Source organism: Lycium barbarum, chromosome 4 (genome assembly GCF_019175385.1).
Source record: "Lycium barbarum isolate Lr01 chromosome 4, ASM1917538v2, whole genome shotgun sequence".
Classification (NCBI taxonomy): Eukaryota; Viridiplantae; Streptophyta; class Magnoliopsida; order Solanales; family Solanaceae; genus Lycium; species Lycium barbarum.
In genome coordinates this window covers 50,981,996-51,007,850 of record NC_083340.1, presented here as the reverse complement: position 1 = coordinate 51,007,850, position 25,855 = coordinate 50,981,996, and the positions used below count along the sequence as shown (strand labels likewise).

At 38.5% G+C, this 25,855-nt stretch overlaps 1 protein-coding gene across 15 annotated transcripts in view; it reads right to left on the bottom strand.

Moving 5' to 3' along the window:
* Positions 1-25,855, bottom strand: part of LOC132636014 (sorting nexin 2B-like) — a 41,957-nt gene that overhangs the window by 5,500 nt on the left and 10,602 nt on the right. For 12 of the 15 annotated variants that reach the window (XR_009580915.1, XR_009580914.1, XR_009580921.1 and 9 more), the window contains exon 4: positions 20,306-20,392. Coding sequence is in view for 7 of the 15 variants with exons in the window: in XM_060352647.1 (XP_060208630.1) it covers positions 20,306-20,392 (87 nt within the window). In the remaining 8 variants the exon portion in view is untranslated. Of the gene's footprint in view, positions 1-19,042; positions 19,236-20,305; positions 20,393-21,681; positions 21,839-25,855 lie in introns of those variants that run through there. The other 3 variants (XR_009580918.1, XR_009580917.1, XM_060352653.1) reach the window with 2 other exon arrangements.

Below are 25,855 nucleotides of genomic sequence, written 5' to 3'. Positions count from 1 at the left end.
CAATATGAAGATCTTGCTTTTTGCTTGAACTCTTGTGAATTAACTGAGACTAGTTACAAAGGAAGCCCTTTACTTGGTGGAATGGAAGAGCTGGTAATGATTGTATATTTAAAAGGCTAGACTCTCACCAATGATCTTTTTCAAGAATGGTTTGGCCAATTGGAAGTAAATCATCTATCCAGAACAGGTTCTGATCACGCCCCAATGTTACTTGTGGTGACCAAGCACAGCAGTTTAGCAAGCCTTTTAGATTGCTGAAGTTTTGGACACAACATGAGACCTTTTAGATTCTGAAGAAGCAGCCATCAGCACTACTGAAGGAAGTATCTCTGTCTTGTCAGCAAATGGAGTGAAGGACAATGGTCTTTTAGCTAGATGCATCATGGGGCATTTTGTGTTGGGCTTGCCAAGGACTAGGAGGGGAAAAGATAGCATTTTTGTTGTTGTTGACCGATTCTCAAAGATGGCTCATTTTATTGCATGTAATAAGTGTGATGAAGCACCTCATGTTGCATCCTTGTTTGTTGAGAATATGGTAAAATTGCATGGTACAGTCAAACCTCTCTATAACAGCATCGTTGGGTCCGAAATTTTTCAGTTGTTATAGAGAATGGCTACCATACAGCTATAACATCATTGACCTTTAAATAATACTTTGCTGTTATAGGCAAAAAAGATGCATAAAATCTAATTTTCATTTTTAATTGCCAAATTCCAAGCTTAGTCACACTTTGTATAACAAAGGAAAATCGTTTAATGATGAAAATATATATATTCATGTGATATTTTTTGTCATAAATAGTGTATTAAATGATCAAATATTTGGTCAAAATCTCTACACTTATTATTGGTAATCAAAGATATTCTAATCTACTAATTCTTTGATTCTAGTTAGTAAGAGGGATCTTGAACTAAAAAATAGACCCTAAAAGCTAAAAAAGGCTATCTTGAGCAATTGCAATAATCGGGTTCATTGATATTCCTGTTATAGTAGATGCTATCACACATACAACCATACTCAATTCGATGGAATTGTTTGACCTTAAAGGGGATCTTCTATAATTTCGCACGTGAAGGGTTATTTCTTGGTTTCTTCCGGTCATTAATAACTTGATTATTTTTAGATAATAGTAGATAGAAACAACGCTTGTAAGGAGTCCTATTAAAACCAAGAAATATAGGCCTGCCTGCCATCCACACCAGAATAAATAGAGTTTTCCGAAAAAACCTGCTAAAGATGGTTAATTATTATATTACCGAAAAAAAGAAGATAGTTGTTATATGGGGGGTAATTTTACAAAGAGCGTATTGTTATAAAGTTGGTTGTTGCTGTTATAGGTGAAATGCTATTACAGAGAAGTAAAATATAACATAAAAAATCGGTTCCGAAAAACCTTGGTTGTTATAGAGAGGTGCTGTTATATGCGGGTGTCGTTATAGAGAGGTCTGACTGTATCCCCAAAACCATAGTGAGTGATAGGGACTCTTAAGTTCCTTAGCCACTTTTGGAAGGAATTGTGGGGACACCTTAGAACTAGATTGTCGTTTTCTATTTCTTGTCACCCACAAACCGAGCACCAAACCGAGGTTGTGAATAGGACATAGGGTTCTATGCTTAGGGCCATGGTAAGGGGAAGTTGACATCTTGGGAAGATTAATTGCCTTTAGTTGAGTTTGCATATAATCGAGTCATTCATAGTACTATTGGCATGTCTCCATTTGAGGATGTTTATGGTTTTAACCCCCTAACCCCTCTTGATCTAACCCCTTTGTCTCAAGATGTTAATTTGAGTTTAGATGGTAACAAAAGGGCCGTGGCCATGAAGAAATTGAATGAGAAGGTGAAGCTTCACCTTGAGAAGAACAATCAAGACACAGCCAGGGGAAAGCAAACAAGGGTCGTAAGAGAGTGGTACTTGAGCCCGATGATTGGGTTTGGGTGCATTTTCACAAGGAGAGGTTTCCCAACAAAAGGAAGACCAAGTATCAAGCCTAGAGGAGATGGTCCATTTGAAGTGCTTGAGAGACTCAATGACAATGCTTACAAGATTGACCTTCCTCTAGAATATCAAGTTCATAACACCTTCAACGTGTGTGATCTCTCTCCTATGATCGTGGATGATGATGACCCCTTAAATTTGAGGACAAATTGTTTTCAAGAAGGGGAGAATGATACAAGCCAAGTTGCATCAAGGCCCTTTACAAGGAGTCAAAACTCGTGAGCTTCAAACCAATCAAGGGTTGTTCATGAAGAGGGATGTACTTGAGTACACGTTAGAGCCTTCACGGGGATTCCAAGTGTTGATGATTGCATGGGAGGAGGAAGAGCATCAAGGGGGCCGTGTGTGTGAAGAAGTGGTCATGCATGCAAATTAGGCTATTCATTAAATAGCAAGCCTTCATCAAAGGAAGACTAGCCAAACAAGGCCCTTACTTCATTAAGGGTAGATATGTACTAGCTCATTAGTCTTTCTTTCCTATCTAGTATAAATAGTAGACCCTTTTATTTCTCTAGACTTAGTTTATGTTGAATATTGATGTTATCATACACATTGAGTGTTGAGAGCTTGTTTGAAGCCTTTGATTGTGAGATTGTTGAGAGGTTGGTTGCTTGGGAACTTAGATTCCCTTGAGATCACCCTAAGAGGTTAGGTGCTAGTTTATATGACAATTGGAGGTTTTAGCTAATTGAAGAGCTTTAGTTGCCAATAGTAGTCTTGCTTTGTGTCAACCTATTTATCCTTTAATTTCTTGACTTTTCATATCTTGAATTACATCAGAAGGGGAAGTAGGAGATCTTGTTAAACAAATTTGGCGGGGAAGATGGGCAAGGTATGCTTGCTTAGAAGCTAGTGGCACTAGAGGGGGAATCATGATGATTTGGGATAGCAGGGTGTGGAAAGGGGAAGTTTTGGAGATTGGCTCTTATACTCTGACTTGTAAATTTGAGGCTATTCTGCAAAGTTTTGATTGTCACATTACAGGGGTGTATGACTGTCAAATGGAAAGGAGAGTTGTATGGGAGGAGATAACAGATGTGAGGGGCTTGACGGAAGGACCATGGGCAATTTGTGGGGATTTTAATATAACAAGGTTTCCTTCTGAGAAAAGGAATTGTCACAGAAGATCCAGTGCTATGGAGGAATTCTCAGATTTCATAGAGGATATGTGTCTTAATGATCCTAAACTGGAAGGTGGCGCTTATACCTGGTTCAGAGGGGATTTACACACCACTGCTTCTAGAATTGATAGAATCTTGATATCAGGGGAATGGGATGACAGTTTCAGTAACATTAAGCAAGAAACCTTATAGAGATTAACATCTGATCATGTCCCTATACCTTTGCAATGTGGTGCCTGGGAACACTCAAAGTATGATCAAATTTGATAATTGGTGGTTGAGCACTGATGGTTTTGTAGACAGTAGTTAATGGAGCAACAGTAGTCAAGGAAACTTGAAGATACAAGGGGCATTTTATTAAAAGAGACTTTTGAGTTACTTATTTAAGAATTTAGGACTCAAGTTCTAAAAATTAGGTAAAAGGGACTCTATCCCCCTAAGTTTTTTTTAATTTACACAGAAGTCCCTAAAAAATTTTAATTTACACAAAAACCCAAAAATAAAAGCACTTTTTACCCAAAAAAAAAAAAAAACCTGTACGTTTTTCTCTTAAAAAATACGCAAGCAACTATTGGTTGCTTAAACAACTCCTTGTTGCTTATACAATAACCTTGTATCTCATTAAAACTAGGTAAACAACTAGTAGTTGTTTAAATAAATAAAGGTTGCTTATAATAAACAACACGAAGTTGTTTAAGCAACTCATTATTGCTTATACATGAACTCAATTGGAAATTAATTGATTGATCACAAATGAAAATTAACTAATATAAAAATCTTGTTTCTTGTAAAAACTAGTCATTTGATGAGTGATTAAATCCAACTTATTAATTTTATCATCAATTAATTGACTATACTAATAGTTTAAACAAAAATTTACGGATCCAGTGATAATGGAATCAATGTTGTTTGATTATATGAATATTAGAACATCAACTTATAACAATCAAGTGAATACGTTGATGTTCAAATATTCATATAATCAAACAACATTGATTCTATTATCACTAGTAAGTTATTGTTAAACTATTGGTAGAGTCAATCAATTTTGCGATCAATTGTGATATTATTAATAAGTTGGGTTTAATCACTCATTGAACGACTCGTTTGATATTTAATTGTTATCAAGTGAATACGTTAACGTTCAAATATTCATATAATCAAACAACATTGATTTCATTATCACTAGATCAATAAGTTATTGTTAACTATTAGTAGAGTCAATCAATTTTGCGATCAATTGTGATATTATTAATAAGTTGGGTTTAACCACTCATTGGACGACTCGTTTGACATTTAATTGTTATCAAGTGAATACGTTGATGTTCAAATATTCATATAATCAAACAACATTCATTCCATTATCACTAGATCAGTAAATTATTGTTAAACTATTAGTAGAGTCAATCAATTTTGCGATCAATTATGATATTATTAATAAGTTGGGTTTAATAACTCATTGAACGACTAGTTTGATATTTAATTGTTATCAAGTCAATAAGTTGATGTTCAAATATTCATATAATCAAACAACATTGATTCCATTATCACTGGATCCGTAAATTTTTGTTTAAACTATTAGTATAGTCAATTAATTGATGATAAAATTAATAAGTTGGATTTAATCACTCATCAAATGACTAGTTTTTACAAGAAACAAGATTTTTATATTAGTTAATTTTCATTTGTGATCAATCAATTAATTTCCAATTGAGTTCATGTATAAGCAATAATGAGTTGCTTAAACAACTTCGTGTTGTTTATTATAAGCAACCTTTATTTATTTAAACAACTACTAGTTGTTTACCTAGTTTTAATGAGATACAAGGTTATTGTATAAGCAACAAGGAGTTGTTTAAGCAACCAATAGTTGCTTGCGTATTTTTTAAGAGAAAAACGTACAGATTTTTTTATTTTTTTTTTGGGTAAAAAGTGCTTTTATTTTTGGATTTTTGTGTAAATTTAAAAAACTTAGGGGTTTTTATGTAAATTAAAAAAACCTAGAGGGCCCTTAATTAAATATTTATAACAAAAGAAAAGAAAAAAGAAATAGAAATCCCTTTTTTTACATTTCACTCTCAAAGAGCTTTTTTAGCTCATTTTCCCAAGATACAAAAGATCAATTTATTGACTCAATTGGCAGCACTGGACAGTGTTCTGGAAACTAGGGCTCTAACAGAGGTGGAGATGGTAAAAAAGAATTCTCTCCTTCTGGAATATGAAGAACACCTGAAAAATGAAGAGGTAGCTTGGAGGCAAAGATCGAGGGTCATCTGGCTCAAGGAAGGGGACGGAAACACCAATATTTTTCATAAAATTGCCAATGCTCATAAAAGGTGCAACAACATTGACCAGCTTTTTTTTTTTTTTGAGAAAAATCTTAATTATAATACACAACATATAGCTAGTTTAACGGAACCAATTGATTTTTGTATTGGATTACAAAAAGAGAGAAATCGTGGATATCTTATAAAAACGCCACAAAACTTTCAAGATGGAAGTTATCCTATAGATGTTGTATTCATGCCTGTTCGAAACACGAATCATAGTATTCATTCTTATGGGAATGGGCATGAAAAACAAGAGATACTTTTTCTCGAAATATGGACAAACGGAAGTTTAACTCCGAAAGAAGCACTTCATGAAGCATCCTGAGGCAATGCACTAAACTTGCTTTGTGATTCAGGTCCCTAATTCCGGTGGTCCTTCTGATCACCGGATTTCTCACTCTACTTCCTTTTCTTTCAACGTTCTAGGAGATGGACGATAGCATTTATTTCGCGGTAGGCTTTAAGTCTTATGATATTACTAGATCCTCAAACATAGCAGAACGTTGGTTTGACTGGACCGAAAGAGGTAAAAATTTCATCAGAAGAGTTTCTTTGAACAAGAAGACGTTGGAATGGATAGTCCAGAACATGAGGGAGGCATCAAAGGTATGAGGCAATGTAGTGAGAAGATGGATGAGAAGAGATAGTTTCTCTGAGACCTTTTGCTCCACGAATTTTAATGGCTTTGGCAGATACATTAGCATTATCAGTTTACGAGGGAGAAGGAGAGTTGTGATAATCATACCCGAAGTATCGTTTAATGCTGGCTGGACCTATCTGGCGGACAAGATTGGTAGATTCATTAATGACTTTGTTGACAAATTTAATGTAAGGGAGCCTAGGTTTGTGGACAAAAAGTTCCAATATGCAGAAGTAATTAAAAGCTGTAAATGGTCGAACAATGAAGTGATTGGAGGTTTGGCATTAAAGAGGGGAGAAGTTATTCAGATAAAGGACGATATGGCACATCATCAGAATATGGTACTTGGTAGATGTTTGAGGTTTTTTTGTTATTGGGATAGGTAAATTCTTATAGAAGTTGGTCACTTTGTAAATGAGGAAGTTCCAACATTGTCTGACATGCGAAGATGGACTACTTCCACTTGGAAACAGATCCATGGGCTCAATATTTATGTCATGGGAGAAAATCAATTTTTGTTTGAATTTCCATCGAAAAGCATAGCTGAGCAAATCCTGAAAGGGGAGTGACTTTGGAAAAGAGCCCAAATCAATCTTCAGTGGTGGTCTCCTTTATCAAGAGTCATAGAAAAAGGAAATATACCAAATTCCGTCTAGATTAGGGTTGTGGGTGTGCCGCTCCAATTCTGGTCATCTGAAGTCTTCAAAGTCATTGGTGATTATTGTGGAGGCTGGTTGGAAATCGAGGAAGAGACTCAACTCCGGAATCATCTAAAAGTGGGCTAGAATCAGAGTCAAAGGAGATGGTAGAGAGGTTCCTAAAGAAGTGACCCTGCAGCAAGGCAGACTTCTCTTTACCCTTCAGGTTTGGGTGGAATCTCCGGCGAGAGTTGTCTCTCCAGCAGATATCGAAGACACTGGGCAAAAGTACAGATACAATCGCTAAGTCGAAGGAAAAGTCAGATGATGCTGACTTTGCACGTGATTCTGCAGTGGCACGTGCAGTAGGTTTAAATTCAAATAAGGAGATGGGCCGGATTTATGGTGGATCTGCGAAGGGATTAATTCTGGGCCAAAATAAATTTAATTGTTTGGCCCAATATGAGTCTGAAAAGGGACCAGCTTTAATTGAATCACGTGATAGGTCACGTGCATCTTCTTCAGAACTTAACTCCCGATAGTCCCACTGTAGCCGGCTATAAGAATCACTTCAACAACTTGAAAGAGATGCCATCCAAATTCCTCAAGTGCTTTGTCAATTGGAAAGCTTCTACCAATATGCAAGAGGCAATTTCTACTCCCTGCTCTTTTGAATCACCACTCCATCTAGATTAGGGTTCAAGAAAGTGGTGAATTTAAATATTGGGTCCGGGAGGACAGATGCTGGAGATAAAGGATTGGATCAGTACCAAGAGTTTGGAGAAGAAGCTGGGCAAATGGCCTTGCCAACTGAAAGTCTAGAGGATGAAGAGAAAATTGAAGAACATGGGAACACAAACCAGATAACTCTACTGGGAGAGCCTACTCCCTTACAAACAGACTTTTCTGAATGTGAAAAGGAAGCAGTGATGAGATCGAACTTGTGGGTTCAGGGTAATATTGTGAGAATGAGCCAGGAATTCGGAGCAGCATTTGAAGGTTGCTCTAGGGAGGCCGAAGCTTTATTCACAAAGATTGACCAGACGAGAGAAAAGAGATAACTTCAGCTACATAATGCTGATAAACAGATAGTTCCTAGAAAGCTAAGGAATTTGATATTTGATATGAATTTCAAAGATGGGGAACCAAGGAGTGAATCAAGAAGTAGGGGGAGGAAACTAATAACTCCTTTATAATGAAGATAAAAATAGTTTCTTGGAACGTGAGGGGCTTGAATAGGGAGAGTAAAAGGAATACTGTAAGGAGTAGAATACAACAATGGGGGCTGATATTTATGTTCTGGTGGAAACAAAATTGAGTAGGGAAGTGGGAAATTATCTACAACACCTCTGGGAAACAGATGGGTGGGGGGTGTATGGCTGGAGTCATTAGGCAGTAGGGGGGCATTATAGTGTTATGGGATAAGAGGTATTGGAGAGGGGAAAAGGGGAAAATGGAAGTCAAAGTTTAACTTGTAAACTGTGTGGGATAAATCAGGATGTTATCTGGTTTATGACAACAGTTTATGCTGATTGTGGGAGAATTGTAAGGAGGGAACTCTGGGAGGAGATAGGTGCTATGAGGGCTTTATGTGAGGGTTCTTGGGTGGTTTGTGGATCTTTAATGTCACAAGGTTCCCATCTGAGAGAACTAAATGTAGCAGGCTATCTGGTGCTATGAAGGAATTTTCTGAGTGCATCAATAAGGTGGAGTTGGTGGATCCTCCTTTATTTGGGGGATCCTATACTTGGAGAGGGGGTCAAATCACATAACTGCTTCTAGGATTGACAGATTTCTCTTTTCAACACTTTGGGATGAAATGTTCCTACAGATCAAAGAGGATGTAATGCCAAACCTGGGATCTAATTATAATCCAATCATGCTGACATGTGGAGATTGGTCCTTTAAGAAGACTTATTTCAAGTTTGAAAATTGGTGGTTGAAGGTGGATGGTTTCAGAAGCAAAGTGCAGGAATGGTGGAGCTCCTTTGAGGTTACAGGAAGACCAGACTACAAGTTAGCTGCAAAGTTGAACTTGTTAAAAGGGAAACTTAAAGAATGGAGCAAGGAGAATAAGGAAAATTAGAGGGAAAGAAAAGACAAAATACTGGACCAAGCTGGCACCCTAGAAGTCATTCAAGAACACAGACCTCTGACTGAAGATGAGCAGTTGCAGAAGGCTCAGTTGGGTATGGAGTATGAGAAGTGGCTAGAAATGAAGAGATAGCAGGGAGACAAAGATCTAGAGTGCAATGGATCAAGAGTGGAGACAAAAACACAAAGTATTTCCACAGGATGGCCACAGCTCACAAAAGATTCAACACTATTGACACTTTAATGGTTGATAGAGTTAGCTCCTCTGAACCTATGAATATTCAAAATGCAATTCTAGAATTCTATCAGAACCTTTACAGGGAGAGAGAAGCATGGAGACCAAACTTGAACATTCAAGGTGTCCAAAGCATTGTAAGGGATCAAACTGTGTGCTGTTGACAAGGCACCTGGCCCGGATGGATACACAATGGCCTTCTTTCAGGCATTTTGGGATGTTTTGAAGGAGGATTTGATGCTGACTTTTCAGAATTTCCATTCTCAACAGATGTTTGAAAAAAGTTTCAATGCCACCTTTGTGGCCTTGATTCCAAAGAAGGTGGGTGCAACTGAACTACGGGACTTTAGGCCCATTAGTTTAATCACTGATGTGTACAAGATAATTGCCAAAGTGCTGGCAGAAAGGTTAAAGAGAGTGGTGAGCAAGTTAGGCAATAAGAACCAAATGGCATTCATAAAGGGGAGGCAAATTATGGATGCTGCTTTAATAGCAAGTGAGTGTATTGACACCGGACTTAAGAGGAGAAGAACCAGGAGTGATGTGCAATTTGGATATTGAAAAAGCCTATGACCATTTAAACTGGAATTTTCTTATCAACACTCTTAAGACAAATGGGTTTTGATTGCAGATGGCTAAAGTGGATGGAGTTCTGCATTAAAACTACCAGGTTCTCTATTCTAGTAAATGGAGAACCTATGGGTTTTTTTCCATCAGAAAGGGGGCTCAGGCAGGGCACCCTTTATCCCCTTTCCTTTTCATTATAGCTATGGAAGGCTTGGACAGCATGATGAGAATTGCTTATCAAAATAGCTGGATCAGAGGATTTAATGTGAGAAACAGGGCTAATGAGGCTATGGAAATCTCCCATCTACTGTATGCTGATGATACAGTAGTTTTTTGTGAGGCAAATCAGGAACAGATCTGCCATCTGAGGGTAATACTAGTGGTTTTTGAAGCATGTTCGGGGCTGAAAGTCAACTGGAGGAAGAGCCGTATCTTCCCAGTCAAGGAGGTGCAGCAGATCCAAGTGCTTGCAAGCATTTTGAATTGCGAGATTGAGAACTTGCCTTCTGTTTATCTTGGAAAGCCTCTAGGATCAATGCACAAAGCAGTGGAAATCTGGGATGGCATATAGAGAAGACTGAAAAGAAACTAACTCTATGGAAATCTCAATACCTATCCTAGGGAGGAAGACTCGTCTTAATCAACTCCGTCTTGGATTCTTTGCCAACATATGTGATGTCCTTATTTCCTATTCCAAGCAAGGTGGTTAAGGCTTTGGACACTCTAAGGAGAAACTTTCTATGGCGAGGAAACAATGAGGAAAAAAAGTTCCATTTGGTAAATTGGGAAGTAGTTCAACAAAGCAGAATGCATGGAGGATTGGGGGTGAAAAATCTAAAAGTACAGAACAAGAGCTTAGTCATGAAGTGGTTATGAAGATATAATCAGGAAGATCAGGCACTATGGAAAGAGGTGATCCAACATAAGTATGGCCAAAATGGGAAATAGTGTACAAATGAGGTGACAAATACCTATGGTGTGGGGGTATGGAGGACCATTAGAGCTTTCTGGTTGGCTCAAAAGGCAAATGTTAACTACAAGGTGGGTAGGGGTGACAAGATTCTTTTCTGGAAGGAAAACTGGAGTGGACAGGGGACATTACAACTACTGTTTCCTGGCTTATTTTCTGTAAGCACAAATCCAGATAGTACAATAGAGGAGATGTGGTCTCCCCAAGGCTGGAATTTAGTCTTCAGAAGACTTTTAAATGATTGGGAAATAGCATGGGTAGCAGAACTACTGACAGTAATTGGTGGATTTCAAGGAACTAATTTTGAGCCAGATAAATTGACATGGAAGCATAATCAAGATGGACTGTTCTCTGTGAACAGATTGTACAACAAGGGTTTGAATTAGGCATATAATACTCCCAGGCACTTATCCCGAGGCAATGCACTAAAGTTGCTTTGTGATACTGGTCCCTAACTCCGGTGGTCCTTCTGATCACCGGATTTCTCACTCTACTTCCTTTTCTTTCAACCTTCTAGGAGATGGATGATAGCACTTATTTCGCGGTAGGCTTTAAGTCTTATGATATTACTAGATCCTCAAACACAGCAGAACATTGGTTTGACTGGACCGAAAGAGGTAAAAATTTCATCAGAAGAGTTTCTTTGAACAAGAAGACTTTGGAATGGATAGTCCAGAACATGAGGGAGGCATCAACGGTACGAGGCAATGTAGTGAGAAGATGGAAGAGGAGAGACAGTTTCTCTGAGACCTTTTTTTTTTTTATTAGCCACGGGTGTCCGAGTCTCTTTGAGCCCCGACTAATCCCGTGGGTGCACAGGCCCTCGGCAAGGAGTTTCCCGCAAGTGCACCACGGTTAATTCAGGGTTTCCCCAGTCCGATGGCCCTCAGAAATTGTTTGCACCCAGTGGGTTTCGAACTTGAGACCTTGAAAGGGAACACCCCAAGGCTCAAGTCAATTGCCACCAGGCCAACCCCTGAGGGTTTTTCTCTGAGACCTTTTGCTCCACGAATTTTAATGGCTTTGGCAGATATATTAGCATTATCAGTTTACGAGGGAGGATAGCGGTGATAATCATACCCGAAGTATCGTTTAATGCTGGCTGGACCTATCTGGCTGACAAGATTGGCAGATTCATTAATAGCTTTGTTGACAAATTTAATGTGAGGGAGCCTAGGTTTGTGGACAAAGAGTTCCAATATGCAGAAGCAATTAAAAGCTGTAAATGGTCGAACAATGAAGTGGTTGGAGGTTTCGCATTAAAGAGGGGAGAGGTTTATTCAAATAAAGGAAGGTATGGCACGTCATCAGAATATGGTACTTGGTAGATGCTTGGTTGGTTGGTTACTTTGTAAATGAGGAAGTTCCAACTTTGTATGACCTACGAAGATGGACTTCTTCCACTTGGAAACAGATCCATGGGCTCAATATTTATGCCATGGGAGAAAATCGATTTCTGTTTGAATTTCCATCCAAAAGCATAGTTGAGCAAGTCCTAAAAGGGGAATGGCACTGGAAAAGAGCCCAAATCAATCTTTGGTGGTGGTCTTCTTTATCAGGAGTCATAGAAAAAGGAAATATGCCAAATTCCGTCTGGATTAGGGTTGTGGGTGTGCCGCTCCAATTCTGGTCATCTGAAGTCTTCAAAATCATTGGTGAATTTTGTGGAGGCTGGCTGGAAACAGAGGAAGAGACTCAACTCCGGAATCATCTAAAGTGGGCTAGAATCAGAGTCAAAGGAGATGGTAGAGAGGTTCATAAAGAAGTCACCCTGCAGCAAAGCAGACTTCTTTTTACCCTCCAGGTTTGGGTGGAATCTCCGGCGAGAGTTGTCATCGGAGAAGAAGAGGAGAAAGAGGTGTTACATTCTTTTACCCAGCAGATATCGAAGACACTGGGTAAAAGTACAGATACAGTCGCTAAGCAGAAGGAAAAGTCAGATGTTGCTGACTTTGCACGTGATTCTGCAGTGGCACGTGCGGTAGGTTTAAATTCAAATACTGAGAAGGGCCAGATTTATGTTGGATCTGCGAAGGGTTTAATTCTGGGCCCAAATAAATTTAATTGTTTGGCCCTATATGAGTCTGAAAAGGGACCAGTTTTAAGTGAATCACATGGTGGGTCACGTGCATCTTCTACAGAACTTAAAACTCCGGATAGTTCCACTGTAGATGACTATAAGAATCACTTCAACAACTTGAAAGAGATGGCATCCAAATTCCTCGAGTGCTTTGCCAATTGGGAAGCTTCTACCAACATGCAAAAGGCAATTTCAATTCCTTCCTCTTCTATATTACCACTTCACACAGATTCCCCAGTTTTAGGGTTCAAGAAAGTGGCGAATTTAAATATTGGGTCGGGGAGGAAAGATGCAGGAGATAAAGGAATGGATCAGTACCAAGAGTTTGAAGAAGAAGAAGAAAATGATGAGCAGATGGTCTTGCCAACTGAAAGTCAAAAGGATGAAGAGAAAATTGAAGAACATGGGAACACAAACCAGATAACTCTACTGGGAGAGCCTACTCCCATACAAACAGATTTTTCTGAATTTGAAAAGGAAGCGGTGATGAGATCGAACCTGTGGGTTCAGGGTAATATTGTGAGGATGAGCCAGGAATTCGGAGCAGCATTTGAAGGTTGCTCTAGGGAGGCCGAAGCTTTATTCACAAAGATTGACCAGAGGAGAGAAAAAGGGATAACTTCAGTTATCTCAATAGAACATAATGCTGATAAACAGACAGTTCCTAGGGAGCTAAGAAATTTGATATTTGATAAGAATTTCAAAGATGGGGAACCAAGGAGTGAATCAAGAAGTAGGGGGAGGAAACTAATAACTCCTTTATAATGAAGATAAAAATAGTTTCTTGGAACGTGAGGGGGTTGAATATGGAGAGTAAAAGGAATACTGTAAGGAGTAGAATACAACAATGGGGGGCTGATATCTATGTTCTGGTGGAAACAAAATTGAGTGGGGAAGTGGGAAATTATCTACAACAACTCTGGGGAAACAGATGGGTGGGGGGTGTATGGCTTGAGTCATTAGGCACTAGGGGGGGCATTATAGTGTTATGGGATAAGAGGCAGTGGAGAGGGGAAATAGTGGAAAATGGGAATCAAAGTTTAACTTGTAAATTATGTGGGATAAATCAGGATTTCATCTGGTTTATTACAGCAGTTTATGCTGATTGTAGGAGAATTGTAAGGAGGGAACTATGGGAGGAGATAGGTGCTATGAGGGCTTTATGTGAGGGTCCGTGGGTGGTTTGTGGTGACTTTAATGTCACAAGGTTCCCATCTGAAAGAACTGAATGTAGCAGGCTATCTGGTGCTATGAAGGAATTTTCTGAGTGCATCAATGAGGTGGAGTTGGTGGATCCTCCTTTATTTGGGGGGTCCTATACTTGGAGAGGGGAGACAAATCACAGAACTGCCTCTAGGATTGACAGATTTCTCTTTTCAACACTTTGGGATGAAATGTTCCTACACATCAAACAGGATGTAATGCCAAACCTGGGATCTGATCATAATCCAATCATGCTAACATGCGGAGATTGGTCCTTTAAGAAAACTTATTTCAAGTTTGAAAATTGGTGGTTGAAGGTGGATGGTTTCAGAAGCAAAGTGCAGGAATGGTGGAGCTCCTTTGATGTTACAGAATGGTGGAGCTCCTTTGAGTTAGCTCCTCTGAACCTATGGATATTCAAAATGCAATTCTAGAATTCTATCAGAACCTTTACAGTGAGACAGAAGCATGGAGACCAAACTTGAACATTCAAGGTGTCCAAAGCATTACTGGAGAAGAGCAAATATGGATGTCAAGGCAATTTGAAGAAGATGAAGTATGGGAAGGGATCAAACTACGTGCTGTTGATAAGGCATCTGGCCCGGATGGACACACAATGGCCTTCTTCCAGGCATTTTGGGATGTTTTGAAGGAGGATTTGATGCTGACTTTTCAGAATTTCCATTCTCAACAGATGTTTGAAAAAAGTTTCAATGCCACCTTTGTGGCCTTGATTCCAAAGAAGGTGGGTGCAACTGAACTAAGGGACTTTAGGCCCATTAGTTTGATCACTGGTGTGTACAAGATAATTGCCAAAGTGCTGGCAGAAAGGTTAAAGAGAGTGGTGAGCAAGTTAGGCAATAAGAACCAAATGGCATTCATAAAGGGGAGGCAAATTATGGATGCTGCTTTAATAGCAAGTGAGTGTATTGACACCAGACTTAGAGGAGAAGGGCTAGGAGTGATGTGCAAGCTGGATATTGAAAAAGCCTATGACCATTTGAACTGGAATTTTCTTATCAACACTCTAAGACAAATGGGGTTTGATTGCAGGTGGCTAAAGTGGATGGAGTTCTGCATTAAAACTACCAGGTTCTCTATTCTAGTAAATGGAGAACCTGTGGGTTTTTTTCCTGCAGAAAGGGGGCTCAAGCAGGGGGACCCTTTATCCCCTTTCCTTTTCATTATAGCTATGGAAGGCTTGGACAACATGATGAGAATTGCTTCTCAAAATAGCTGGATCAGAGGATTTAATGTGAGAAATAGGGCTAATAAGGCTATGGAAATCTCCCATCTACTGTATGCTGATGATACAGTAGTTTTTTGTTAGGCAAATCAGGAACAGATCTGCCATTTGAGGGTGATACTAGTGGTTTTTGAAGCATGTTCTGGGCTAAAGTCAACTGGAGGAAGAGCAGTATATTCCCAGTCAAGGAGGTGCAGCAGATCCAAGTGCTTGCAAGCATTTTGAATTGCAAGATTGAGAATTTGCCTACTGTTTATCTTGGAATGCCTTTGGGATCAATGCATAAAGCAGTGAAAATCTAGGATGGCATCATAGAGAAGACTGAAAAGAAACTAGCTCTATGGAAATCTCAATACCTATCCTTGGGAGGAAGACTCACCTTAATCAACTCAGTCTCGGATTCCTTGCCAACATATGTGATGTCCTTATTTCCTATCCCAAGCAAGGTGGTTAAGGCTTTGGACACTCTAAGGAGAAACTTTCTATGGCGAGGAAACAATGAGGAAAAAAAGTTCCACTTGGTAAATTGGGAAGTAGTTCAACAAAGCAGAATGCATGGAGGATTGGGGGTGAAGAACCTAAAATTACAGAATAAAAGCTTACTCATGTAGTGGTTAAACAACAACCTAGTGAAATCCCACATCGTGGGGTCTGGGGAGGGTAGAGTGTACGCAGACCTTACTCCTACCAAGGTAGGACGGCTGTTTCCGAAAGACCCTCGGCTCAATAAAAGCATAAAAAGAAGTCAGATAAGGTTAAGAGATTCGGATAAGAGATTCAAAGCGATATGGAAATGAAATAATGCAAGCGACACAGATAACACAGGATAATCAAAGCACAGGAAATAACATATAATAGCAGAAATCGGAGCAGATAACACAGGATAATCAAAGCACAGGAAATAACAGATAATAACAGAAATCGGAGCACAAGAAATTATATTGCAATAATGCAACTACTAATAAGAACGGATAACGAGACTATCTACTAGCCTTCTACCCTAATTTGGGTCCTCCAAACCCTCCTATCTAAGGTCATGTCCTCGGTAAGCTGTAGTTGTGCCATGTCGTGTCTAATTACCTCTCCCCAATACTTCTTCGGCCTACCCCTACCTCGTCTGAAACCATCCATGGCCAACCTCTCACACCTCCGCACTGGGGCATCTGTGTCTCTCCTCTTCACATACCCAAACCATCTCAATCTCGCTTCTCGCATCTTGTCTTCCACCGAGGCCACCCCTACCTTATCCCGAATATCCTCATTCCTAATCCTGCCACTCCTGGTGTGGCCACACATCCATCTCAACATTCTCATCCTTACTCATGTAGTGGTTATGGAGATATAATCAGGAAGATCATGCACTATGGAAAGATGTAATCCAACATAAGTATAGCCAAAATGGGAAATGGTGTACAAATGAGGTGACCAATACCTATGGTGTGGGGGTATGGAGGACCATTAGAGCTTTCTGGCTGGCTCTGAAGGCAAATGTTAACTGCAAGGTGGGTAGGGGTGACAAGATTCTTTTCTGGAAGGAAAATTGGAGTGGACAGGGAATATTACAACTACTGTTTCCTAGCTTATTTTCTATAAGCACAAATCCAGATAGTACAATAGAGGAGATGTGGTCTCCCCAAGGCTGGAATTTGATTTTCAGAAGACTTCTAAATGATTGGGAAATAGCATGGGTAGCAGAACTACTGACAGTAATTGGTAGATTTCAAGGAACTAATTTTGAGCCAGATAAATTGACATGGAAGCATAATCAAAATGGACTGTTCTCTGTGAACAGATTGTACAACAAGGGTTTGACTGAAATTTCAGGGAGGACACCAGGACCTTGGAAATCCATTTGGAAGAGTGTGGCACCAACTAAGGTGAAGTGTTTCACCTGGCTGGTAGCTTGGAGAGCCTGCTTGACTCATGAAGCACTGCAGAAAAGAGGAATAAACATTGCTTCAAGATGCACATTATGCAAGGAGGCCTTAGAGACAAACAATCACCTTTTCCTTCATTGTAAAGTTACGGCACAAGTCTGGGCATTGTTCATTAATTTGGCTAAGGTGAACTAGACTATGCCTGAACACACTGCAGACCTTCTAAGCTGTTGGATAAGAAGGGGAGGGAGCAAGAGTCAGAAGATTTGGCGGAAAACAGTTCCTGCCTGCATCTGGTGGAACATTTGGAAGGAAAGAAACGACAGAATTTTTAAAGGTAGAGAAAGTTCATTGCAGAAGATCCAATGGAAGGTCTTTACTTCATTAAGTTTTTGGTGTAAAGAACAATATGTAGAAGAGGAAGTTCAGTTAGTGGACTTTTTAGGATTACTGTAAGTATTTCTCTTTCAGTAAAGTGTAAATTTTTAGAGGTGGCCAGCATACCCTTAATGCTGAGGAATACAAAATTACTAGTTTCAAAAAAAAAAAAACAAGGGTTTGATTGAAATAACAGGGAGGACACCAGGACCTTGGAAATCCATTTGGAAGAGTGTGGCACCAACTAAGGTGAAGTGTTTCACTTGGCTGGTAGCTTGGAGAGCTTGTTTGACTCATGAAGCACTGCAGAAAAGAGGAATTAACATTGCTTCAAGATGCACATTATGCAAGGAGGCCTTAGAGACAAACAGTCACCTTTTCCTTCACTGTAAAGTTACGGCACAAGTCTGAGCATTGTTCATTAACTTGGCTAAGGTGAACTGGATTATGCCTGAACACACTGCAGATCTTCTAAGCTATTGGATAAGAAGGGGAGGGAGCAAGAGCCAGAAGATTTGGTGGAAAACAATTCCTGCCTGCATCTGGTGGAACATTTGGAAGGAAAGAAACGATAGAATTTTTAAAGGCAGAGAAAGCTCATTGCAAAAGATCCAATGGAAGAGGAAGTTCAGTTAGTGGACCTTTTAGGATTACTGTAAGTATTTCTCTTTCAGTAAAGTGTAAATTTTTGGAGGTAGCCAGCATACCCTTAACGCTAAGGAATACAAAGTTACCAGTTTCAAACAAAAACATTGACCAGCTTTTGTTTCTGAAAGAACTGATCACAGAACCAGAAAGAATTAAGGAGGAAGTAGTTCAGTTTTACAAAAAGTTGTATACAGAGACAGCAGCTTGGAGACCCTCAAGCAACTTTGCAAACTGTCCTACTATTTCTGAAGAAGAGAAGGAATTTTTACAAAACAGCTTCGATGAGCAAGAGGTTTGAGGCTGCTTAAAGATATGTGCAATGGATAAGTCCCCTGGGCCAGATGGCTTCACAATGGGATTTTTTTATCAAATGTTGGGAGGTGGTAAAACAAGACATTATGGGGTTTTTTTTCAAAATTTCCATGCCAAAGGAATGTTTGAGAAAAGTTCAATGCAACTTACATAGCTCTGATTCCTAAAAGACTGGTGCAAAAGAATAGAGAGATTTCAGACCCATAAGCTTGACAGGCAGTATCTACAAAATACTAGCTAAAGTACCGACAGAAAGGCTCAAGAGATTTATGGAGAAGTTGGTGGACTCACAACAGATGGCCTTCATAAAAGGTTGACAAATAATGGATGCTATTCTTATTGCCAATGAAGCAGTGGATTCAAGACTAAAGCAAGAAATGCCAGGTGTTCTATGCAAATTAGATATAAAGAAGGCATATGATCATGTGAATTGGAGTTATTTGTTGAAGATGCTGCACCAAATGGGTTTTGGAAAGAAATGGATCAGTTGGATACAGTTTTGCATCTCCACTATCAGATTCTCAGTTCTTATAAATGGATCTCTCCTGAAGGCTTTTTCAATGCTAATAGAGGGCTCAGACAGGGTGGTGATCCACTCTCTCCTTTTTTGTTCATAATTGCCATGGAAGGATTGAATATTATGGTCAAACCAGCAAAAGTTCAAGGATGGATTAAAGGTTTTCAGATGGCCAGTAATGCTAACCGTCATCAGGAAATTACTCATCACCAATATGCTGATGACACCTTGATCTTCTGTGATGCTGAGGAGGAGCAACTGAGGTACCTGAGAGGCATTTTGGTTCTTTTTGAAGGAATCTCTGGACTACACATCAATTGGAATCCAGGGCCAAGTTCTGTGGCATTTTGTGTTAGAAATGATGGAGACCTGAGATATGCTGCAGCAAAGAGAATAAGTGATGGCACAAATCTGGTTGCTGAGGCATATGCTATGAAGATGGGACTGGAATTTTGAATTACTCATCACTACATGCCACTTGTAAATGAAAACAGATTCCATTTCAATGAAAAAGATTCTAACTGGAGAATGGGAGGTGCCTTGGAGTATAGCAATGGTGGTGAAGGACATTAACTTGTTGAGAAGAGATCATGTGGTTCAGGTGGAACACGTATTCAGATAAGGGAATGGACTTGCTGATTTTTTAACTCACCATGTTTTTTATTTTGCAGGTGATCAACAGTTCAACAATTTTAATGACCTTCCTCTAAAGGCCAAGCAGATTATTAATACAGAGAAAGCTCAAATTCCTTATCTGAGATTAAGAAATGCTAAGGAGCAGGTAATAGGTTCAACAGGAAGATAATACTGAGGTTATAAGCTATGCACGCTAAGCTAATGTCTGCTACTTTCAAATTGCCATGAAGCTGTAAAGTATCTGGAAATTATTGTGTACATCTTTGGTGATGTAACAGTGTGTGGTATTCGCATACTAACATGCTCATTCTGTTGTTATGTTACCAAATGTGCATACAGTAGTTTCTGCAGAATTGTATCTATATGGCACAATGTTAATGATGCTGAAGATTGCTACTGAAATTGAATTTTTACAGGACAAACTCCACTCCATCCTTGATAGCCTGAAGTTCACTTCTCTAGACTATTGATCCATAGCACCTGGTGAGCTCTTAGGTGTGTGAGATGGTATCAAGTCAAGGCACAGGGATCTGCAGTAGATAATGCTTGTAGTAGTTCTGTTTTAGCTATTTTTGTTTTTTGCAAACCAGTGGTTTAGCTGGTTTTGCTTTGCTTTCTGTAAGACTCTTTGGTTTTAATAAATTACCACTAAGCAGCATGTTTAGTGGCCTTTTCTTAAAATAGAAAAAAGAAAAAAAGAGGAGAGGGACAAGGTTGAGCTTTCGTACACTGTTACTAACAACAAACAAGAAATCGAACTTCAATGTAACAATTTATCTAAAAGATAAACCAGTCATATGAACAAGGAAATACCTGACTAGTTACAAATCCTCTCAACATGTTCACAAAGTCAACATGCCTTTCTCTATTTATTCTATCTATCTCACTTCGATTATTTTCCTGCAACCAGAGAAACAATCTGTATAAGGGCTCCCAATAGAACAGTAAATGAGAACACAATAACTGAAATTATTTTCTTAATAAGTCTATAACACCTGAAATTACTAACTTCACAAAAAACAAAAAACAAAAAAAGAGGCAGAGGGTCAGAAAGAAAATTTCTTGGAGACATCCACATCAACAAGATGATGAAAAGAAACTACATATGCATCCACATGGCAAGATAAGATTATGGCTTGCGCCTGCAATTGCGTGAATGCAAAGATAAGCCTAGGATGAGCCTAGCAGTCCAGCTTAAATAGACAAGCTTCGCTTATATGAACATAACTCTATATATAACACTCTTTAAGTTAGCTTAGCGCGATTAAGAACAAAGTATTTAAGTAGTCCCATTTCCACTTTAGCATATAGTTCATGTACGACCGGTGCTAGTTCTATCTTTCGCAGGATGACTGCCAAGACAAACTCAAGGTAGCTTAAGAAAAATGATTCTGATGGTTTTACTCCTACCATGAAATGTTTATTCTCTCCAACTTCTCACAGTTCTAGTGTTTTCTCCAATTCTCTATCTTTCTTAAGTAAGACTAATAGCTATTGTTTTCTTTTTCTTTTCAGTGTTCTCCAATACTCTACTTCCTTAGTAAGAGTAATAACTCTTGCTGGATAATTGCGTCAAAATCCTGGTTCATCTCACGATGGCTTTATTAGAAAGGAGTGCAGCAGATTACAATCCTCTCTAAAAGGATATGACATGGGGAGGGTGGGTAGAAGTTATTGCATGGGATAAAGGAACTTTTCAACCCCTTTTACGTTTCACCCTCTCCATTCTCCACCAAACACAATGATAATGGCAGGGACTAAACTTTGTTGTGATTATTGATCCCAGTTATTTGCTACCTTATTATATGACTGTGATTTCTGATTCCAGACTATCCTAAAGATTTCCTGAATAAGTTCTATTTTGTTTATACCACCTAGTTGGTATAGTTATTGTCATTACACTTACATTGACTCCGGTGCTTGCCAAGAGTCTTCTGTCAGATACTTGTATACGCCTGTCAGTGTTGTCAAAAGCGAAAAGCGCAAAAAAGCTCTAAGGTTAACTGGGGCTTTAAGCGCAAAGCGCAAATAAAGCATGGGCTTTAGTTAAAAAAAGCGCAATGGTGCAAAATTACAAATATATGTATGTTTAGTCCAAGACTAATAATAGTAAGCATGAATAACAAATATATGGATAAAGAAACTGTAAAAACATTACGATAAAGTGAAATATCAATCATCTAGTGTCACCTCTTCAAGAGAGGCTCAATGGCATGGAAAAGTATGTCTTAGAGCCTTGATGACGACACTGAAGCGCACATAAAGCGAGGCGAAGCGCTCAACGAGTTTTGAGCCTCACTTCAGGGCTTAAGCGTGCTTTAAGCGCGCCTGTGACAACACTGACGCCTGTAAGAATAAATATTAGACTTAGGCCCTCCAATTTTAGATAACTCCTAATTTGTCATTAAGGCAACTTATTCATAAGCAAAGTAGTATTGGGATGATTTGGGCATGAATAGAGCATATAGTTTCAGATGACCATAATAGATGATTGATGGATAAGTGCAAGGGCTACTCACAAATGAGATGGAAATAAACACAACCATCGTGTACCCAACATTTATTGTAAGGAAAAAGTGGAAATCTTAGTTTATGATTGTGATTTATAAGGATTGTCAGCCTACTAAGAATGACTAAGATTGTCGAAGCGAAAAAGTATAGAGCAATTTGCAAGACACAGGACAAGAGAAAGTTCTACGGATATTCACTTGAAATTTCATAGATGATAGTCCTTAACTGTATCTTTAAAGTTTAGGTAGTTCTAGATAATAAAAGTACAACATCAATTTGTTTACACAGACTGAAAACATTATATCAGTTGTGATTTTATTGTGGAGAAAGATCAATAAATTACAATATTAGCTCTTCCTGAAAAGGAATTATTAGCTCTGGATTATACCTACAAGCGCATCGAAGACTTGAAGAAAACTGTAGAGGAAAAATCAGACAGCTCTGTCAGATAGTAAAAAACAATTACAAATATGCTGGGTGGAAAGAAAGTATTCGTCACTTAATACATCTTTTTTTTTTTTAAATTAGTTCCTCACTTAAAGTACATCGTCACCAATTAGAAGTACTCCTATCTAGATTTGTATTTATGTATAATATAATAGTAATATAATAAAAGCAGGAAGCACCAACATGAAATGTTGATATACTCTTTTACCCTCTAAAAATTGATTTTGCATTGAATGAAATTGCAATTTAATTATTTTCCAAATATTTAGGACTTTGAAATTAACTAAAGTTTTGGTTACTAAATTTTCCTTATTTGGATATGTAGGAAGTCCTAACATTTAGAACTTTAAAATTGATTAAGATATTACCTTATGTCAATCATTTCCTTATTTGAACTACATAACCTAACTATATATAATCCAGATCATCCAAAAAAACTATATATAATCCTTTCAAAAATGCAGTAAGCTAAGCAAAACAGCTCTTTCTTATCAAAAAAATCGTTAGAAATTTATGGATGCAACATTCTCCTAAGTCCTAATTCCCTTCACGTGTGTCTATACCAGTTAAGCAACAAAGATAACAAATAAATATGAGTTTCTGATTACATGATAAAGCAAATACTTGTCATAGAGAGACACAAGAAACTGTTATTCATTCAGCAAAATAAATAGGATCAACATTCATATTTTTAGAAACTCACACTTTTTTCTTCAATTTTTATTTCACAACTTAACCACATTTCTTTTTAACAAATGTGATTTTCAAAATTTGGGTACTCATTAATATGGGATATACACGCACACTCAAAAACTAGTACTTCCTCCGTCCCATTTATACGAGGGTGTTTGACTGGGCACGAAGTTTTAGAAATAAAAGAAGACTTTTGAAACTTGTGGTCTAAAACAAATCATAGAAATGTGTGTGGCTAGAAATCATTTCAGTAAAGGTAAAAAGGTAAATTTAAAGTTGAATGGTTACTAATTATAGAAAGAATTCATTCTTTTTGGAACTGACTGAAAAGGAAAGCGCGTCACATAAATGGGACGGAGAGAGTAATGAATATACGTATACAATAATAAAATTGACAAGGAATAGAAAACAAGAAAAACATTGTATTCCTCTTAATGGGGACAGCTCTAGAAGTAACACATATTTACCCACGAGGTTGTACCTAAATCCTTTTTACAGTGCCCTCGACCACGGGAATCACTTTACACCCACAACCTACTTAAAAGCTATGTTACTCGGACTCTCCTAAAATGTTGTCGGGTGCGTGTCGGATCCTTCAAAAGTAGTATATTTTTGGAGGATCCGACACGGGTGCGGCAACACTTTCGAAGAGTCCGAGTAACTTAGCTTAAAAGTGTGTCTAATAAACACCTAAAGTGTAGGTGGCATAAACGTCAATTACAAACATAATTGACGCGAAGAATATAAAATTTAAGAAAGTTTTATTTCATAAATATTTTTTTTTAAAGACTTGTAACAGTTAATCCATATATCCACAGGTATACTCTAAATATGTAGTCCCCCTCGAAAAAGTTACATTTTACAATAATGATCTCTACTGTTTTCTATTCTTACAAGAGATCTAACACATCAAAAATATCTTCTGTCTGGCCTAAGATTTCCTGTTTATACTAAAAATAAAAAAGAGCTAAGCAATTCATCTTGAACTTCTATAAATTGTTCTGCTTGTTCTCAAAACATCTTTGATTCCTCTCTTTCCACACAGTCCACCATACGCATGATGGGACAATCTTCCATCTTTCCTCCTTCCTTGTTACATTCCCATCCCTGTTCCAAAGCTTTAGCACTCCTTCTATACTCCCAGGCTTCACCCATCTGATCTTCGCCGGGCTAATAAACATCTTCCACAGTTGATCTGTCCACTTACAATGCAAGAAAAGATGATTGATTGTCTCATTCTACTCCCCACACAAAAAACATCTAGAACATAGATGAAAACCTCTTTTGTTAAGATTTTCATGAGTCAGCACAACTTCTTGTGCCAATAGCCAATTGAAACAACTAGATGAGGTATTTTTGTCTTCCATATCATCTTCATGGACATCCTTCTTCCTGAAAACTTGATACATTCAGGTCCTTATTCACTGTAAAAATCCCTTTGCTACCCTTCTTCCATTCCAGAGTATCCCTCTCTCCTGAACACTACCATGGTATTGTAAAATTCTGTTATCATCTCCATTTCCCAATCATTCAAGTGTCTTCTAAGATCTAGATCCCACCCTTGTCCAGTCCACATCTGAACAACAATAGCTTGTTGCTTTTGATTAAGAATGAACAAGTCAGGAAACTTCTGCTTCAAAGTTGTGTCACCCAACCAGACACCACTCCAGAAAGATACTTTTACCCCATTACCAAATTTGCATCTGATCCTTGCAAGCATTTTTGGCCAGACGTTCCTGATTGCCCTCCACACAGTACAACCATATGGAATATTAATCATGTTTGTTGTCCACTTGTCCTCCAGTCCATATTTAGCAATAATAACTTCCTTCCATAACATGTCTTCCTCTATAGCAAATTTCCATAGCCACTTCATCATCAAACTTTGATTCTGCAATTTCAGATTTTTGATACACAATTCCCCGGCCTTCTTGCTCACAGTCACCTCTTCCCATTTGACTAAGTGGAATTTCTTCTCGTCTTCATTGCCCTGCCATTAAAAATTCCTTCTCAAAGTGTCAATTCTCTTGATCACTGGGACATCATGTAGGATGGTAAGCATCTAGAACACTGTTGATCATGGTCAATCTTCCCCCAAGGGAAAGATATTGGCTTTTCCAGTTGAACAACTTCTTCTCACATTTTTCTAGAACTCCATTCCATATACCTTTAGATTTGCTCTTGGCTCCCAAAGGCATGCCCAAATATGTAGTTGGAAGTTCCCCTATTTTACCTCTTAATTTCTCTGCCAAGCTCTCCACCTCGGCCACCTCATTAATTGGGTAAATAAAACTTTTGCCCAAATTAATGTGTAATCCTGAAACTGCTTCAAAGATGATGAAGATAGTTCTTAAGATTAAAATTTCCTCTTCCACTGCTTCACAGAAAACTAGGGTGTCATCTGCATATTGCAAATGAGTAATCTCCATGTTTCCTGCACTGACCTAAAACCCCCTGATCCAACCATTGACCTTTGTTGTCTGTAACATGTTACTCACCCTGCATTTTCAAAATAAATAAGAAAGGGGATAAAGGATCACCCTGTCTGATACGAATCGAATTGGGGAAGAACCAATTCAATCCAAAACGCGGAATTTAAAGATACGAAGAAAAGGGGATAAGGAATAGAGGATAAAAGCAAGACCCAATTAGGGCGAATTTATGGACAAACCTAAGTATATTAAACTTAGACCCTTCCAATTGAATCCGATC